We start from the raw sequence: 19,321 nt of genomic DNA, 5'->3' as shown, positions 1-19,321 counted from the left end.
CCTAAACTTCTGAATTATTGGGGTGGTGAAAATCTACAAAGAAAGGGCCCCGACAGGCTAATAGTAAAGAAAAGTTTCCGAAGAATATTTTTATAATTGCTACACTGCAAGTGATATGCAAAAGGACACACTGTGGTTACCTCTGTGGAGCCGTTGTCATTAATTCCATATTTATCTCTGGTCTTTCTTATTTTTTCTGATACCCCATTAACAAACTTCTTGATTTCCTGGTGGATGAAAAGTCAGGACATTAAATATGCAGCAATTACATTACATAACATAGAATTATTAAATCGAGGTCTTCAGGGCTAGGTCACAATTGTGCAGTACATTTTAGAAGAGGTTTACATACGTTACCACTCAACTCTGATGCGCTTTCATGAAAACGCATGTCATACAAAGATGCGGCAAGCACCTCGTTTTTATTTATTTTTTTTTTAAACACACTGCACCTAAAAACACACAGGTGTGAACAGGTATTAAATCTGTTCATTCTTCAGTCTGCAAAACAAACCCACTAGCCTTAACACTGCAATGCGGTGTTTAAGTGGACATATCGGTATTTGCCAACACTGAAGCATGCTGAAACCACACCAATAAAATGCCAACATGCAGTCAATAGCACAGAGTTAACTGGAACCTTGATACAATTTGAAGTATTCTTTGCCCGTGATGTGTTTGTATAGCAGAAAGAATGAGCCTGTATAGAAAGTCTGAGTGTGACAAGACTAGCACAGTTCCTTCCTTCAAACAGGATACACAAAACATGCTTTATCTTCAAATGCAAGAGAAGATTAAAAGTTTTTCTCTTGTTTTTTTAAATGGAAATACTAAAGCAAGCACAGCACCCGCTCATAAAAAAACAAGACATACAGATTAGGGGATTCACAGTTTAACCGCTTTATCATTAGGAAATAAGATAAACCTGGATGGTTTTACGTTTTCATATAGACCTTTCAATTTCAGTAAGGTAGTATTTGCTTTTGTATATACTTTGGCTACTGTAAGGGTGGCTTTACACTACCCTGCTGCGCTTTAAGTGCAGCACAGTGTATCCACGGTTTTGATGCATGTTTGCTGCACTTTGCCGTAGACTTCCACTATGCCCTGTGGTTTTTGTGCCAAAACCACATGACCTAACAGAAGTCTATAGTAAAAGCGCAGCTAACCAGCAACCAAACCATGGGTACACTGTACTTTATCCATGCTGCAGTGTGAAGCCATCCTAAATAGTACTGCTGCTATGAACAGAACAGTGGTACCAGTGTACTTGTTAGCACAAGCCCAGTTCATGTCTCCAATATCCAGTAAAGAGATTAAACTCCTGTGGATTTTTTTGTCTTACCATTATCACAAACACTTGTGATCAGGTGAATTATATGTACCGTAAAAGCAAACGCCCTTCACCTGATTACTAAAATGTTCACTTGCACAGTGAGTAAATAAGATTTGCTATTTTCAGTTTAAAAAGACAAAAATGGGAACTTTGTCCTACTTGTAAAATTAATTTCCTGGAGTGCAGTACAAGACACAGGCAGATGCAGATACTGGGTTTTTGTACTCCATTAAATAGATTTTCCAGGTGAGTCAAAAAAGCCCATTTTCTTGTTCATACAGTACAGGACACTGGAAGATACAGAGACTGGGATATCCCAAAGCAATACCAACAAGAGGAGAGTTCAACAGCAACACCAGCCAACAAACACTTCAGGACAAACAAAAAAGGTACAGTACTCAATTCCAGCAGCAGACTGAAGCACCTTGTAAACAAAAAGTAGCATCAGCTAATGCAATAATGGCCACCTGATAAAACTTCATAACTTTGTGAACTGGCAACCAGGTGGCAGCATCCCAAATCTGCTAGGCAGAAGCTTGATGCTGAAAAGCTCAGGATGCGCTGATTTTCTAGCTGAATGAGCTGTCACCAGAAGAGAGGCCTGTGAAGAACAAAAGTAATACTTTCTCTGGGTAGAAGTTGAGAGTCTTTATCTTGCTTTGCTTGGTAGCAATATACTCATACCATGTTACCTTCTTGATAAAGAAATCAAGGATTTCATGAAGGGAATCCTCTCCATCTACTTCTTGCTTGCCATGAAAACATTCCAAATAAGGAACCAAAACTATTACTCCTTGTTGTAACAGGTCCTGCAACACCCCAAAGAGAGCCTATAAGCGATTCGGGGACAGTCGCACATTGGAAGGGAAGAACCTTACCGAAGTGACGGATCGAAACTTGATCTTGTAACCCGACCGTATGACCTTGTGTACCCACTTGTCTTGTAGCCGGGATAGGCACAGGTCCGGGAACCGGCAAAGACGTCCCCCCACCCCAGATACGGGTGAGGGCACACCTTCAGGCCAAAGGGGTCTTATTCGCAGGTCTGGGGAAAACCAAATTCTGTTTGCCAGACCAGGGTCGCTTGGAGCCACCCGAGGGGGCCTTGAAGGCCTTTGATCCCTTATCACTTTATCCTGAGGGTCCTTACACTTGTTAGCCTGTGGGAGAAAGGTACTCTTACCCCCTGTAAGACCTTTGATAATGTCATTGAGGGTAGCCTCAAACAGGCGATACTCCTTGAAAAGGTAGATCAGACAAGTCCTTCTTGGTCTGATCCGCAGACCAGCATTTTAGCCAAAGTATACGAACGACCACTGCCGACACCAACAGTCACGCCAATAGTGGAGCCACAAACAGAGCGGCATCGCAAAGAAATTGCAGCCCCTGAATCAACTGGTCTGCCAGCTCCGCAAAGGCAGGGGGGGAATTGGTCCCCCTCCAGGTCACGGCGTAGTAACTTAGCCATTCAGTCAAAGTTTGAGACACAAGGGCAATAGTCTGAGTGCAGACCCCGCCAGGGAGTACTTATTTCGGGCCACCGACTCCGCCTTTCTATCCGCCGGATCTTTAAAGGATAGGCAATCCTACACTTGAATCATGGTAGCTTTATTCAGTAGGGAGAACGGAGGTTCTACTGTAAGTGGCACAGTCCACTTCTTTATATGAACTCCTCAAAGGGGTAAGCATCTAGCAATCTGCTTAGGCACCCCAGGGAGGCGCTTTTTTGACATGTTGTCAAAATACACGGAAAAGGGGAAAACCTTTGCCGCTCTGGATGGCTTCTGTGCGCCAAAAGTAACTTGCGTCTCAGTCGCAGCTGCGTCCTATTTTTAGGGTCTCACACACAGATACAAGTAGTGCATCCACCAGCGCCTTTTCTTGCACGGTGGCGGAGGGAGAGGTGTCATCCTCACTGTCAGAGGAGACAGGGCACGAGGCAGTAGACCCACGTCTGCGGTGGCTGAATCCGATTCAGAATCTGACCCATCAGTTGAGGCAGGGGTAGGCGGGGGGGGAGGGGCGTTTTTTGGTACTTCACCCCTTAAAGGCCGCCTCCACCTGGGACACAAAAGATTCCAGGACCGCCGACAGTGCATCTATAGATGGCTGGGATCCAGAAGGCTCTACAGCCTCCGAGAGGTGGGTCAGGTGGGGAAAGGTGTTCCATAGGGTCCATTACGCACCAGGGAAACCCACAGAAAAAACACTTTTTTTTAGGAATGTCCCAAAGAGGTCAGGCACAAAGCACTGAAGACCCTCAGCAGAGAGAGAGAGAGAGAGAGAGAGAGAGAGACCCCCCCAGACTCACCACCCGCACCAGAAATGCACCAGGAAGGCCCAGGATGTCTGTACAGCACGTGTCTGCAGCGATCTTGATCAGAAGAATAAAACCTGTCTGTCAGCACTAGGGAATAGGGAGGGGCTCCACCGCCAAAAGAAACACCTCAAAATGGCCGTCAGGCTACAGAAACATGGCCGCCGATCCTATGCAGCACATGCCCTACAAGAAAATGGTGGCCCTGCGCGGCCTGCGGAGCTTCAGCCCCCTGGACGGGATCGACAGGATGGGGGGCCCTGATAGTGACAGGCGAGTCACCCCCTGCGTGATCGATCATCCGGTCGCCTGCGGTGTATCCCCCTGTCCCCATCATCCACATGACGCCCGGTCCCAGCCCCCAGGGTTGGATGCAAGCACCCCATATCCCCAGTCAGGGAGGGGAGGAAGGGGGGGGCAGGTAAGGGGAAGGGGGGGGGTGCGTGACAGGACAGAGGGGAATCTCAGGGGTCCGACCGTCCTAGGAAGGGGACTGTGTCCACCCCAAAACCCGTCAGGGGGAGGGGGGGGGGGGAACAATTACATACCTGGAACAGACTGGCACCATCTCCTGACAGAACCCCTCTCCACCAAAGTGGGGGGTTGCCGGCCAATAGGAATGCTGCGATTTGGGCCTAGACCCGGTCGTGTGCAACCTGGCGAGACGTTTAACTCGCAGGCCCAGTCCCCGTCCGGTGGGACCATGTCGCGGCCGACCTAGCGCAGAGCTGGGGTCTGCACGCACTCACTGGCCGGCTGGGGTGACCACTGGATCTATATATCCAGCCGGTCACCCAGATCCGGCTTAGTTGCTTATAGATCTCACAGGAAAAAAATCCGGAGAAAAAAAACTAACTAGAAAAAAAAGTTTCGCCAAGACCACAGATCCCAGCAAGGAACTAGGTTCTTACTCCTGACTAGGCAGATTAAAACTGACATCATATAGCAGAGAGGGGAGTATACCTCCTGGACTGCCCATAGGTGTAGCCAGAACTTTTTTTCTGCCTAGTGTCCTACTCCTGTGGGGGGGGGGGGGGGGGGGAAGTATAACCCTACTGTTATGAAGGGCGAAAGAAAAAGGTTTTGCTTTTAGTTCTAATAAAATAAAAAACCTCCCTGAAAGAAAACAATACTTACATGCCCTACCACCCACTTTGAAAGAATAAAGAATTGAGTTTAAAAGGAGAACAAAAACATTTTTTTCTAGGAGCATCTGATGTTTGCATCCCCTGCTGCATGTTGTGGTCCCATCTGCTGGTCCTTGAATAATACAGAACACAAATCGTGAAATAGAAGCAGGTGGTAGAAACAGAGGGTGCAGTGGAGTACCACAGGTTTTTTTATACGAGTTTGTCTTCTAAGCCAAAGCGAATTACTCATACAATCCCACAGAAAATCAACTTTCGAGGAAGGATGGGAAGATTGCACAGCATACTAGCATTATTTTTGTGTCAATCACACAGGACACAAACTGTACACTGGAATTCCAGCCATCAACGGAATCACAAAGGTAAAGAGAATTTTCCACGAGGGCCAGGGAGCTTTCCCAGGATTCAAGCCCAGGAACATGTCCCCCAAAAACTAAAAGGAAAATGTCAGGGTGGATTCTACTTTCATGTGGAGGAAAGGGAAACACCAACTAGACACACACTTGCTATTCTACGTACACAGAAATGCACACAATATGTGAACACACGGTGCAATTTTCATTCCATTCTACATTTACCTCATAATAATGTCTGTAACCTGTATCTGTGAGAGACTTGATACGTGGGAAAAGGAGGAAAAATGAATAAAATAAAGTGTAATGTTTCAGGAAAGCAGAGAAATATTAAATTTCTGCACAATTGAGAAAGTTCTTGACTGTATAAATGGCCAAAACGACAAAGACAGCCAGTTAAACAAAATAAGACAAACTAACTACATGATACAGGGATGTAAATGGAAGGTGGAGAAAATTCTGATGACAGACCTCACAGTTTAAGTTAAATATAGGTGGCATTGTGGTGCTTTTCACATAAGACAACAGGACTGGTAACGTCATCTGTATATATGAAAGGCACCCATATTTGTCGCAAAAGATATGCATTTATGTACAAATGAGCTTGCAAAGCATTATAATTGTCATCACTGGATTATAGGTGCAATTCACAAGCTCCTGCAAATTCTTCCTCCAGCTCCTTGTGTAAAGACTTTCAGTTACTGAGCTGGAGCAAGTGTCAATGGACTATGAGCGCAGTAAAAAATGCACTTGCGTTCCCTGAGAACTACAAGTCCATCTGCAGAAGTAGAAGACAGGACTTGTAGTTCATTCATTCACAGATCACTGAACAAATGAGGCAGCTGTGCAGGCAGAGTCCCGCAGAGCCATGCAAGATTCAAAAGTGACAGCAGCAATGAGGAAGAAGAACCCCCCACAAACTCTTGGGGGGGGGGGGGGGGATAACATGGTCTAAAGGTGGGAGGTGGCCTTTAAAAAGGCACAGTCAAGCGGCTGTCCATATTGCTGAATGGTTTGTTACAGGTTTACAAACTGATAAATGTTAACCTTTTCAGAAATGTGTCTGGGCTTCACTGGAAATATGACAACAAATCATAGTAAATTAATTTAACTGCCTGGTCAAGGCATAGAAAAAGCAACCCTCGTTACCTGCAAATAAGAATCCTGGCAAGACTGAAACTCTGCCTTCTTCAAGATGGACTCTGTAGTTAGAAGCAGCTCATTTGTACTTAGTGCTGGTTCGCTTGAACAGGAAAAAATAGCCTAAAAAAAAAAAAAAAAAAAAAAAAAAAAGGAGGGAAACGCAGAATAATAAGTATGTTACCAGAAATGTAATTAGCAGGAAGTAATAAATACTATATTGTCTTATCTCATCCTGATGTTCTAAACAAGTCAAAGTATATAATCAGAATGAAAGCAAAAAGTATCGCACTGCCCTGCTTGCTTCTGTATAAACTTTTGGGAAAATAAGTTGCTTACTGACCAACAAATCTTCCAAAAAGTACATGAGCTTCTTTTTTGCCAGATTACAGGCGTTTTTGTTAGATGTCAATGCCTGCCTCCAAATGCCTGAAAAACCGCCTGAAAATGATACGCTCAGGCGTAAATGGAGCCTTAGAGCTGCAGAAAAAGTCAGGTAAAGATAACTGACAATTCAAAAAAAGTTTCTATTTCGTTAACTATGTAACATTTACTTTTTTGTTCCGTTAGTGAACATATACATATTTAACATTTATTTCCACATTTCTCATTTAAAAAAAATGTGCAAAAAAAAACACAAAAAAAAAAACAAACAAAAATAAAATCACAACTTTCATTTTTAACAACTTTAATACTGGGCACTTTAACCCCAGACCTGCTCAGACTAATTTTCAGTTTTAAGTGCTGTCGCACTTTGAATGACAATTGCATGGTCCAGCAACGCTGTACCCATATGACATTATTTAAGATGAATGAAAAAAGACCGACAATTTAAAAAAAAAAAAAAAAAAAAAAAAAAAAAGAGACCCGCTTTTCTTTGTTTCCATTATAAAATTTTACAAATAAATTATCTTTATTCATAAATTTAGGCCAAAATGTATACTGCTGCACTTCTTTGGTGAAAAATAACTCAAACCAGTGTATACCATTTAGTATGTAGGAAAGTTAGAGGCCACAACTATGGTATATCTGAAAATTGATCAATCCTGATTTACTAAAGGCTTGTCGCATTTCTTAAAGCCCGAAAATGCCAGGACAGTACAAATATCCCCCCTCAAATGACCAAACAATTGTTTTTAGAAAATGAAGACTTTTTTCAAACTTAATGTCATTATATAACTGGTGTGGTGGCGATCAGGGACACTGACTGGTGACATTTTTTAACTAGTTTATTTTTTAAATACTGTGACCAGAGCAATACAGGGTTACCATAGTAACCATAGGTAAGTAAACAGGTATTTATTTATTTTTTACAAACTTTCATTGCTTAAAACAATGAATTTCAGATCTATAGGAAAAATTTAAAAATTGCTCTGCTCCATTGGGGGTGAACAGGTGTGAGAGTCGAAGTAATTAAGCTGTCGGACAACAACCCTGTCAACTGTGACTACTAACTTCTCAAAGACCATACCCTCCCTAGTAGGAGGCCTGTTTCTGCCTCCCTGTGGCACAGAAAACTCAGAAATCTGCAATAATAGAGCCATTGTGGGAAATCTACGATTTATATCAGAGAATAAATCTCACCTTGACATTGTCCAAGACTCTTTTAAACTCAAGAGGTTCATCTTTTCCTTCCATGGCAGCAGGGTCCAGTCCATCACCTCCATATATGAACTGGATAATATCACCAGTGGAGCTCCGGACAGTCAGGTCATACTGTGAGCACAAGTCTTCAAGGGATTTTACTAATCGTCTCTGCAAGCAATAAGACAACCATGTCTTTAGAGGAGAAAACCGCCATGCCTGAAGTGTTGCAGTCACTGAGGAACACTTATGCTGAAAAAAAATCTGACATTTTGTTTTAGTCTAATAAAAAGATAAATCTATCCAAATCACCAGTGCTGCAAAGGCTCATAGGGGGGGACAGGATGGGAGCTTGGATTGAGGCTCTTTATACTAGCCCAATGGCTCAAGTGTGAACCAGGTTCTCTCACCTCCTTTTAAAATACCTAATGAGATCAGACAGGGGTGCCCTTTATCCCGCTTACTTTTCATTCTAGTAATGTTTTTTTTTGTGTATGGTCAGGCTGAATCCTAATATCTCTGGGGTTATCGCTGGCTCTACAGGGCACAAACTTGCCGCATTTGCAGATGATTTTTTTTTGTTTGTTAGCACTTCATGGGTGGTGCTCCCGAATCTATTGGGGGAGTTAGAGCGTTTTTATAAGATTAATTTAGGAAACTGTCATATGAATGTCTTCCAGGAGGATAGGAAGGTGTTAGAGGAGTCTTTTCTTTTTAAGTGGCAGGACAACCCTATCACCCATTTAGGTATTAAACTGACAGCAGTCACTCATGATTGGTTTAAAGAAAACATCCCACCCTTTTGGAAACGGTCAAAGCTGACTTGGCTACGTGATGAAATGCCCAATTCACTTGGCTAGGGAGAAGAATTATTATAAAAAATGGTGGTGCTTCCCAAATTTTTGTTTTATTTCCAAATTCTCCCCATCTGGATACCGAAGATGTATTTACTTAAGAGTTCGTTGTGTATTCACTTCCTTTGTCTGGAACAGCAAGCCTCCTATTGTGTCTTACACACTCATGCAGTGTGCCAATATGCGTGGCAGGCTTGGACTCCCTGATCTAACCTTATATTACCAGGTGAATGTGCCAATGCGCATAGTCAACTGGAACTATAATGTCCAGGATAAATTAGGAGTCATAACAAGTAAGTGTTCCTGCAAGCTAAATAGGTCTAGTACTTCTCTCGATATTGCTGCGAGCACAGCACTCTCCCTAAAGTGTAAAATAATCCAAATTAATTTAGGTAATGCCGCGCAATATAAAGTGCTCCAAAAACGTATACGTATGTACAGTGGGTACGGAAAGTATTCAGACCCCCTTAAATTTTTCACTCTTTGTTATATTGCAGCCATTTGCTAAAATCATTTAGGTTCATTCTTCTTCCTCATGAATGTACACATAGCACTCCATACTGACAGAAAAACACAGAATTGTTGACATTGTTGCAGATTTATTAAAAAAGAAAAACTGAAATATCACATGGTCCTAAGTATTCAGACCCTTTGCTGTGACACTCATATATTTAACTCAGGTGCTTTCCATTTCTTCTGATCATCCTTGAGATGGTTCTACACCTTCATTTGAGTCCAGCTGTGTTTGATTATACTGATTGGACTTGATTAGGAAAGCCACACACCTGTCTATATAAGACCTTCCAGATCACAATGCATGTCAGAGCAAATGAGAATCATGAGGTCAAAGGAACTGCCTGAAGAGCTCAGAGACATAATTGTGGCAAGGCACAGATCTGGCCAAGGTTACAAAAAGATTTCTGCTGCACTTAAGGTTCCTAAGAGCACAGTGGCCTCCATAATCCTCAAATGGAAGACGTTTGGGACGACCAGAACCCTTCCTAGAGCTGGCCGTCCGGCCAAACTGAGCTATCAGAGGAGAAGAGCCTTGGTGAGAGAGGTAAAGAAGAACCCAAAGATCACTGTGGCTGAGCTCCAGAGATGCAGTCAGGAGATGGGAGAAAGTTGTAGAAAGTCAACCATCACTGCAGCCCTCCACCAGTCGGGGCTTTATGGCAGAGTGGCCCGACGGAAGCCTCTCCTCAGTGTAAGACACATGAAAGCCCGCATGGAGTTTGCTAAAAAACACCTGAAGGACTCCAAGATGGTGAGAAATAAGATTCTCTGGTCTGATGAGACCAAAATAGAACTTTTTGGACTTAATTCTAAGCGGTATGTGTGGAGAAAACCAGGCACTGCTCATCACCTGTCCAATACAGTCCCAACAGTGAAGCATGGTGGTGGCAGCATCATGCTGTGGGGGTGTTTTTCAGCTGCAGGGACAGGACGACTGGTTGCAATCGAGGGAAAGATGAATGCGGCCAAGTACAGGGATATCCTGGACAAAAACCTTCTCCAGAGTGCTCTGGACCTCAGACTGGGCTGAAGGTTTACCTTCCAACAAGACAATGACCCTAAGCACACAGCTAAAATAACGAAGGAGTGGCTTCACAACAACTCCGTGACTGTTCTTGAATGGCCCAGCCAGAGCCCTAACTTAAACCCAATTGAGCAACTCTGGAGAGACCTAAAAATGGCTGTCCACCAACGTTTACCATCCAACCTGACAGAACTGGAGAGGATCTGCAAGGAGGAATGGTAGAGGATCCCCAAATCTAGGTGTGAAAGACTTGTTGCATCTTTCCCAAAAAGACTGCTGGCTGTATTAGATCAAAAGGGGGCTTCTACTAAATACTGAGCAAAGGGTCTGAATACTTAGACCATGTGATATTTCAGTTTTTCTTTTTTAATAAATCTGCAACAATGTCAACAATTCTGTGTTTTTCTGTCAGTATGGGGTGCTATGTGTACATTCATGAGGAAGAAGAATGAACTTAAATGATTTTAGCAAATGGCTGCAATATAACAAAGAGTGAAAAATTTAAGGGGGTCTGAATACTTTCCGTACCCACTGTATATGTGCAAATGTGATCTGTATATGTGCAAAATATAATCAATAGGTAAACGACATGAATTTGATCATATAAAGTGCATTCAATAATACTATTATGATAACAATACAAATAATAAAATATACAATAAAAGGTGACTTCAATTATTATTTCTACAGTGGCAATAAATAGTAAAGTATATCAATATTTGTAGTGATAATCAAAAAAGAAAGTGCATAGCGTGCCTATATAATATATAGCGAATGATATAATAAAATTGAAAAACAAATAAATCAACATGCGCAAATTACCCAAGTGAAAGCCATTATTGAAAAATAAATAGTGAAAAAAAAAAAAAAAGTGTCTAGTGCTATTTTTCAGTGCTGGATATTGCACTTCCCATCGGTTTCTGAAGAATAGTCTATTTAAGAATGTGCATCCAATAACAATCAATAGTGACCTCCACCACAACACCCTGTGAGTCTGGGTTCTCACCTCCACTAGTGCGACTTCGTGGTTAAGCTAGGTCTTACAGCGAGGATTGCCCTAATTAGGGTCACCTTTCGCGGAGGCGGTGGTCTGCTGGTCTCCCAGGGGGTTATTTCTCCTTAATTGATGTCCCTCATAGTACCATGCGATGTTACATGAAAGAAATGGGGGGACTCCAATAGTGCTTATATCTGTCAAACAAGTTTTATTAAGTAAAAGCAATAATGTACTCACATTTAGTGGGTGCTTCAAGCGCACCAATCATACAAGCATCTTTAGTAGCAATTGGATGGGATGGTGATCTGGTGGGAATGGGGATCCTCTGTGTGCTGCTCCTTTCCTGATTGGAATTGGCAGTGATAGCGTCCGGGCCCCTCCCCTACGCGCTCGACACAGGGTCACCGTGTCTTCTAAGGGGGATATGATCACTGCCAATTCCAATCAGGAAAGGAGCAGCACACAGAGGATCCCCATTCCCACCAAATCGCCATCACATCCAATTGCTACTAAAGATGCTTGTACGATTGGTGCGCTTGAAGCACCCACTAAATGTCAGTACATTATTGCTTTCATTTAATAAAACTTGTTTGAAAGATATAAGCACTATTGGAGTCCCCCCATTTCTTTCATGTAACATCGCATGGTACTATGAGGGACATCAATTAAGGAGAAATAACCCCCTGGGAGACCAGCAGACCACCGGCTCCGGGAAAGGTGACCCTAATTAGGGCAATCCGCGCTGTAAGACCTAGCTTAACCACTAGGTCGCACTAGTGGAGGTGAGAACCCAGACTCACAGGGTGTTGCAGCGGAGGTCACTATTGATTGTTATTGGATGCACATTCTTAAATGGACTATTCTTCAGAAACCGATGGGAAGTGCAATATCCAGCACTGAAAAATAGCACTAGACACTTTTTTTTCACAATTTATTTTTCAATAACAGCTTTCACTTAGTTAATTCGCGCATGTTGATTTATTTGTTTTTCAATTTTATTATATCATTCGCTATATATTATATAGGCACGCTATGCACTTTTTTTTTTGATTATCACTACAAATATTGATATACTTTACTATTTATTGCCACTGTAGAAATACTAATTGCACTTTGCACCAGAAATATTGAAATCACCTTTTATTGTATATTTTAGTATTTATATTGTTATATTATTATTATTATTATTGAATGCACTTTATATAATCAAATTCATGTCGTTTACCTATTGATTATATTTTGCACATATACAGATCACATTTGCACATATACATACGTATACGTTTTTGGAGAACTTTACATTGCGCGGCATTACCTAAATTCATAAATTAGGAATCACCCTGGAGAAAACTTTAGCTGGACAAAATCTGGCGCACGCCCCGTGATTACAGTATTCACACAGGGAATTGTCGGACTCACTCTCCCCCCTCTCTCGAGCGACATTAGCACTTTGGAATGGTTTGGAAAAATGGTATAACTTGGCCCAGCCATACTCACACTTTCTTCTCTGGGAGGTTTCCCTTGGTTTCCCCCTGGGGGAACAGCTAGCATTTTTTTCGGCATTGGGAAGGGGCTGAGGAAATAATGGGATTTTTGTACTTACCATAAAATCCTTTTCTTGGAGTTCGACGGACACAGCGCTCCATAAATCATAACTACTGGGTTATTATGCCTACTCCAGGAGTAGGACTAGGCGAAACAAAAAACACCTGGCTACGCCCATGGGCTGTCCTTAGCTTTGTATATAACCCCCCTCTCTGCTCTAAGTAATCAGTTTAGTAGAAAGCAATGTTAGAAGTATCAGAACTCTATAGAGGTGTGGGTGCTGTGTCCGCTGATGAACTCAGAGAAATGGATTTTACAGTAAGTACAAAAATCCCATTTTCTTTTTCGTTTATCGACGGACACAGCGCTCCATAAATCCGAACTACTGGGATGTCCAAAAGCAGTGCCAAAAGGAAAATGAGGCGCGAGGAAAGTAATCCAGGGCTAAACATAAGAGCCCTTAACCAGGTCACAGGAGCTCTGTCTGAAAAACAAAAGTTTAAAGAAAAAACAACCCTCAAGAGGGAACAGCTCCTCTTAAACAGCAGCCTGCAAAACTTTGCGGCCAAAAGAAGCAGACAGATGCCAAAGTATCTACCTTATAGAACTTTGTGAAGGTATGCACCGACAACCAAGTGGCTTCCTTGCAAACTTACGATATTGATGCCTGATGACGGAATGCTCAAAAAGCACTCAGTGCCCGAGTAGAATGCGCCGTGATAGGGAAAGGTGGAACCTGACCTTTAATGAATTTGGCCTGAGTCAGTGTCTGTCTGATCCATCTGGAGATGGTACCCGAAGAAGCGGCCAGCCCTGTTCTTTGTCCGTCCATAACCACAAAAAGCGAGTCTGACCTCCGAAAAGACTCAGCAGCTGCCAGATACACCCGAATCGCACAAACCTCATCCAAGGTAAATATGACAACAAATTTAAATGCGCATTACCTTTCAGCAGGCATTTGGATTTATATCACAAATTTGATACTAGCAAAATCACCTTTCTGGTACTAGACATGATTCCCCAAGGCCCCCGTGGGAGGGACTGGGACTAGTGGATACTCCAGAAGGAGACGCTTTGGATTGAACGTCTCAGTGCAACTCACTCCCCAGGTATAAACGAAGTCCAGTCCTATAGACCATTTCTGTAGGCTATTCAGTTCCACTGGATGGCAATTCTTTCAGGCTGCCAATATATTTTCAAATTTTTTCTTATTTGGCTATGTTGTATTTCATTTAAGGTTTAATATGTATTTTAGGGTTTTATCCTCTTACAACAAACCTTCTTAGTATCATCTATCCGTGTTATATTATGGCCTTTAAATCATTACACTTTAGAATTTGTTTTAGTATGTTTTTATTTCTGGTTATTGTAACAATGTTTTTTGTTTTGGTTAGTTATAATAAATTACCTTATTTCCTGATTTCTCGGAATAAGCGATCCTTATCTATCCATTTTTTTAACCTTACTAGTGTGTTGCAAGTCTCCCTCTGTACCGGGAATGCTGCCGGTTTTATGTGCTGGGCTGGTACTATGCGATTGTGCTCGTCCCGATTCGGGGAAGACGTACGGCCGGAAAGCCACAGCGGTGGCAATGCTCAATAGAGAGGGCCATTGGCTGCAGCTTGGGATGACGCTGCGGTGTATTGCTGGCTCCTCCCATCTGCCGCGCTCTCCCCCTATCAGTGCTGAGCGCGGTGCCCATGCACAATATGCACAGATGGCCCTTCACCTTGCTAATGCGCAGTGGGCTGTTCGCGCACTGCAAATGGCCGGGGCGGGTGACGTAATCGCGTCACGATAGACGCCCTTACCGGGAAACACATAACGAGGGCGATCAATCAGCCCTACATTATGGCGGCGGTTCCCCCATAGCATGAGATGGCGAATGAGTCTGTGGATTCACCATAATTACAATCTCTTTCAGATGTCTCTATTTATACCTCTGGCTTATATACTCTCTTTTATGGTATAGGTTTTACTTGATGTACTTGCTACCCTTCACCTTTTACTATTATTGCTAATTTCCAGTTGCTAATTACAATCATCCCCATCATATTTCCACTTCTGTACTGATTACTATTATATGGCAGGTCTCCGCTTCCTCTTCCCCCACCTTTCTTCCCCCCCCCCTTTTTTTGCACTTTCCTCCCTCCTCCCTTCCCTTTTTACCCCCCTCCCCCTCCAGACTTAGCAAGTACCTGTAAATTACTCTCCCTGTTTCACAGATCTGCATCATTACTTTATGGATCCAAAATTCTTCTACATTGGAAGTTCCTCCTGACTACCAAGATTGTTCCCTCCTGTGTTTATGGAATTTATCTTTATCCGGAGCTTCTATAAAATGTCCATATCCAATACCTTCTATGTCAATGGAAAAAAACTCCTTTCCCCTCCCTCCCCTCTTCCTTTGTCAAGAATTCCTCCATATCCTAAGTGCATAATTACAGATATATATAGATATATATATATATATATATATATATATATATATATATATATATATATATATATATATATATATATATATATATATATTAGTATATTAGGTAAGCGATACAAAAGTTTTTTTAATTTCCATTTTTATTCCCCTATCCTAATATGGAATTCTTTCTTGGTGTGAGGCTTCCATCCCTATCCAAGTCACTGGGCCCTTCTATATTAATGAATGTTGATACATATTTGCAAACATCTCTTATATTTTCCTTTCTCTTTCCTCTATTTTGGTGGAAGGAATCCCCTCTATCTACGTTTCACTTTGGGGGAGCTGGGAGAATACCTAATAATATAATTATATTACATATGTGACAATTCCTTGGGATGAGCCGGCTTGGGACACAAGGAAGTCAACACAATGTCCTCAGTCAAATGGAAGTCAGAGACAACTTTGGGCAGGAATGATGGCCAGGGACGAAGAACCACTTTATATCTATGAACCACTAAATAGGGACTGCGACAGGATGATGCTGCCAATTCCGATACCCTGCGGGCCAAGGTAATAGCCACCAAGAATGTCACCTTCTGGGATAACGTAGGCAAGGGAATCTCCCGAATATTCTCAAATGGAGGTTTCTGGAGAACCAAAAGTACTAAATTTAAATCCCATGGCGGCAAAAGAGACCGTACAGGTGGAGCCACATGTCGAACTCCCTGAATGAAGGTACGAACCAAAGAGTGCATGGCTAGGGGTCCCTGAAAGAAGATTGCCAAGGCAGACACCTGGCCCTTGATGGTATTTAAGGCTAACTTCCGAACAACGCCCTGCTGAAGAAAGGTTAAGATCCGAGTCGCAGAAAAGGATCGAGGATGAGCGCCAAATTGACTCACACCAGGAAATGTACGCTTTCAATGTACAATGGTATAACTTGCTGGAAGACTACTTCCTCGCCTTCACCATAGTAGGGATCACTGATCCAGACAGACCTCTATCCCTCAGTACCTGGCTTTCAATAGCTAAGCCATAAAAACCAACGACTGTAAAGCAGGATGGTAGATCAGCCATTGGGACAACTGGTCTTCTCTTATGGCCACCAGACTGATTGAAAGATCCTCGCCCTTGATTCCTCACAGGAACTGCGGAAAAAGCCTGAGCCGAGGATGATACTGGCCTCACCGTGGCCCTTGGACGCCTGCGGCGTTTACCAGAGGAACCCGTGATCTCGCAAGGAACCTCGGTATCCTCCTGTGTAGCTGAACTTGCTAAGGGAGCTGCATGTAGGACTGTGCAAACAGAACTGTCTTGAAGGTGGATACCACCAGACTCAGAACCTGTATGCAAAACGGGAGAGAGAACTCTGTGTGACAGCAGCCGGTAAATCACGGCCTGTGGCTCCTGAAGTTTGTCCGGAGGAAGGACCACCCTGGTCAGAAAAAGATTTAGACCTATGTAAATAAATTCCCTGGACAGGGAAAGGGGGGACCTTAGGTAGTTCAGACATCACCTGAACCTTTGCAGGAATTAAATCCGCACAAGGAGACTCAGGACCTAAAAACCTGAGAAGGACAAGCTTTTTCCTCTTTTCTGGGTACCCCCAAACGAATAATTTTGAGGATATCCTTGACGATCATGAAAGAGGTCCACGAGGCCGGAAACCAGTGAAGATGTCCCCCCACCCCAATAATAGGCGAGGGCAGACCTTCATGCTGAATGGGTCTTGTCTGCAGGTCCGAAGAAGCTAACTCCCGGCTTACTAGACCAAGGATGCTTGGAACCTCCCGGGGAAGATTTGAAAGCTCTATTTCTCTTATTCTCAGTCCCAGAAGAACAAAATAATTTTCTATGTGCTAAGAAGGAGGACCCCCCGTCTGTGACGAGGCTCCCTCCCTTTCCTAGATTATGGCAGGAAGGTACTCTTTCCCCGTGAATCCCCTAATGATGTCATCCAGGGTAGCCCCAAACGGACGATCGCCTTGAAAGGGCAGATCAATGAGAGCTTTCTTAGAGGCTTGGTTTGCAGACTAATTCTTAAGCCAAAGCATGTGCCTAATCACCACCACTGAAACAAAGTTTGGACAGCACAGGAGCCGTATCCAAAACTGCACCAAAAGTAATCTGCAGCCCATGGACCAACTGGTCTGCTAAATCAACATAAGCAACGGGGACCTGCTCACCCCCCCCAGGCTCTGGCGCCAAAGCTTGGCCCATTCAGGTAGGGTCTGAGACACCAGGGCTGAGGCAAAGACTGGCCTCAATGTCGAACCAGCCATAGTAAACATGCTGCGTGCCACAGCCTCCGCTTTTCTGTCAGCCGGGCCCTTAAAGGACGGGGATTACTCTACTGGGATCATGGTAGTTTGTTCAACCTGGAATCAGGAGGGTCCACTTTTTTAAAAGGGACTCCTCAAAAGGGCAACGTAATGCAAAACGTTTGGAAACCACAAAGGGTAGTTTTGGTTGTTCCCATTCCTTACAGGAAAACCTGTCAAAATTAGGCACATAACATATGATAACAGGGATCCCCAAGGACTCACCCTACCGATTTGAGGAGCGCCGAGAATTTGGACGCAGCATCACCATGGATGCCATCCCTGTTAATATGTCCCGGGCACAGGAAGAGGAAACTGAGGAGGAACAGGAAGCGCTTCGGCATCCCCGCAAGGCTTCGGTCGTCTTCAGCGTCTCCTGGACTAAGGGAATATAGCCCCGTGACATCATCGGGCTACCCAAACCTGGCCGCCAGCTGGAGCCCAGCCAGACTAAGGAAAAATGGCCCCTGTGACATAATCAGGCTACACAAACCTGGACGCCAGAGACCAGCCAGACTAAGTGAAAATGGCTGCCATCAGCTACAGCATGCTGCCAGGATCTTCCCTGTGCCCTCTGCAATGCTGCACCCTCTGCAAGGGGACCCCCTCCACACATGTTAGGGGAGACTCCGCTGCGCACTCTGCACCGGTCTCTGCACTCGGACCCCCTGCACTATACTGACGCTGCAAACAGTGGGGCATGCACCTAGGGGTTTCCTACACTGGGACCCCTTCAGACTACCAGGGGAGGACACACACTATCCCAGGACCCTTACCGAGTGAGGATAGCAGGGGAGACCCCAAGGGTCTCCACTGCCTCCTCTGCCCTGGGACTCCCACCAGACTCCAGGTCCAGACAGGGGGGAAAGCCCAGCTCACTGAGGAATTTTAAAGGATGGGAGGAGGGAACCTGCAGGCAGGTCTGACCGTCCCTGGAGGTTACCCACGTCCACCCCCCAAAAAAAATGCCAAAAAGGGAGAAGGACGACTGTACTTACCCTTCCATACTGCGGGTAATGCTCCAGACAAAATCCTCGCCACCGAAGTAGGGGAGCTGTCGGGCCAAAGGGACCGCTGTGACTCAGACCCAAGCTCGGTTGTATGTGACCCTGCGAAACGTTTAACTCGCGGGCCGACCTAGAACGTAGCTGCGATTTGCACACGCTTGCTGACAGGGCTGGGGTGACCACTGGATCTACATTATCCAGCCCGTCGCCCAGACCGGCAGTTGATTGTAGTTGATTGTAGATCTCCCGAGAGAAGAAAAACATAAGAGATGTACGCAAGGAGAAAAAAATTGCTAGGACCAGAGATCCCAGCTGGGAGCCTAGGTCCTTACTCCTGACTAGACAGAATAAAACTGATTACCTGGAGCAGAGAGGGGGGTTATATACCAAGCCGAGGATGGCCCATGGGCGTAGCCAGGTGTTTTTTATTCTGCCTAGTCCTACTCCTGGAGGCGGCAATATAAGACAGTAGTTATGATTTATGGAGCGATGTGTGTCAATGAACGAAAGAGCAAAGTGAATTCCGGTATATGTAGGGTTCAGAGCTGAAATCCCTTCCAGATTTTCAACGGGAATGGGGTACCACTGTTTGATGATTGGAAATACTTTCACGTTTGTGAGAGAAAATGGATTTTTGTAAGATCTTACCGTAAAATCCTTTTCTCTTAAGCTCATTGACAGACGTAGTCTTCTTGATTCTCAAGAGCTGGGTTATGTTGTCTCCGCAGGAGTAGGACTAGGCAGAAAGACAAAACGT

The 19,321-nt window shown here is 43.9% G+C and overlaps 1 protein-coding gene across 2 annotated transcripts in view; it reads right to left on the bottom strand.

The window, feature by feature from the left end:
* Positions 1–19,321, bottom strand: part of POLR3A (RNA polymerase III subunit A) — a 138,507-nt gene that overhangs the window by 38,250 nt on the left and 80,936 nt on the right. The window contains exons 20-23 of one of the 2 annotated variants that reach the window (XM_082266796.1): positions 7,879–8,049; positions 6,304–6,417; positions 5,380–5,415; positions 141–227 (exon numbers count right to left, since the gene is read on the bottom strand). In XM_082266796.1, the coding sequence (XP_082122922.1) occupies positions 141–227; positions 5,380–5,415; positions 6,304–6,417; positions 7,879–8,049 (408 nt within the window). The remainder of the gene's footprint in view (positions 1–140; positions 228–5,379; positions 5,416–6,303; positions 6,418–7,878; positions 8,050–19,321) is intronic. The other variant, XM_082266797.1, reaches the window with a different exon arrangement.

This window comes from Pelophylax lessonae, assembly GCF_965119305.1.
Source record: "Pelophylax lessonae genome assembly, chromosome: 9".
NCBI lineage: Eukaryota > Metazoa > Chordata > Amphibia > Anura > Ranidae > Pelophylax > Pelophylax lessonae.
The sequence above is the reverse complement of the archived record's forward strand: the minus strand, read 5'-3'. Positions and strand labels throughout refer to the sequence as shown.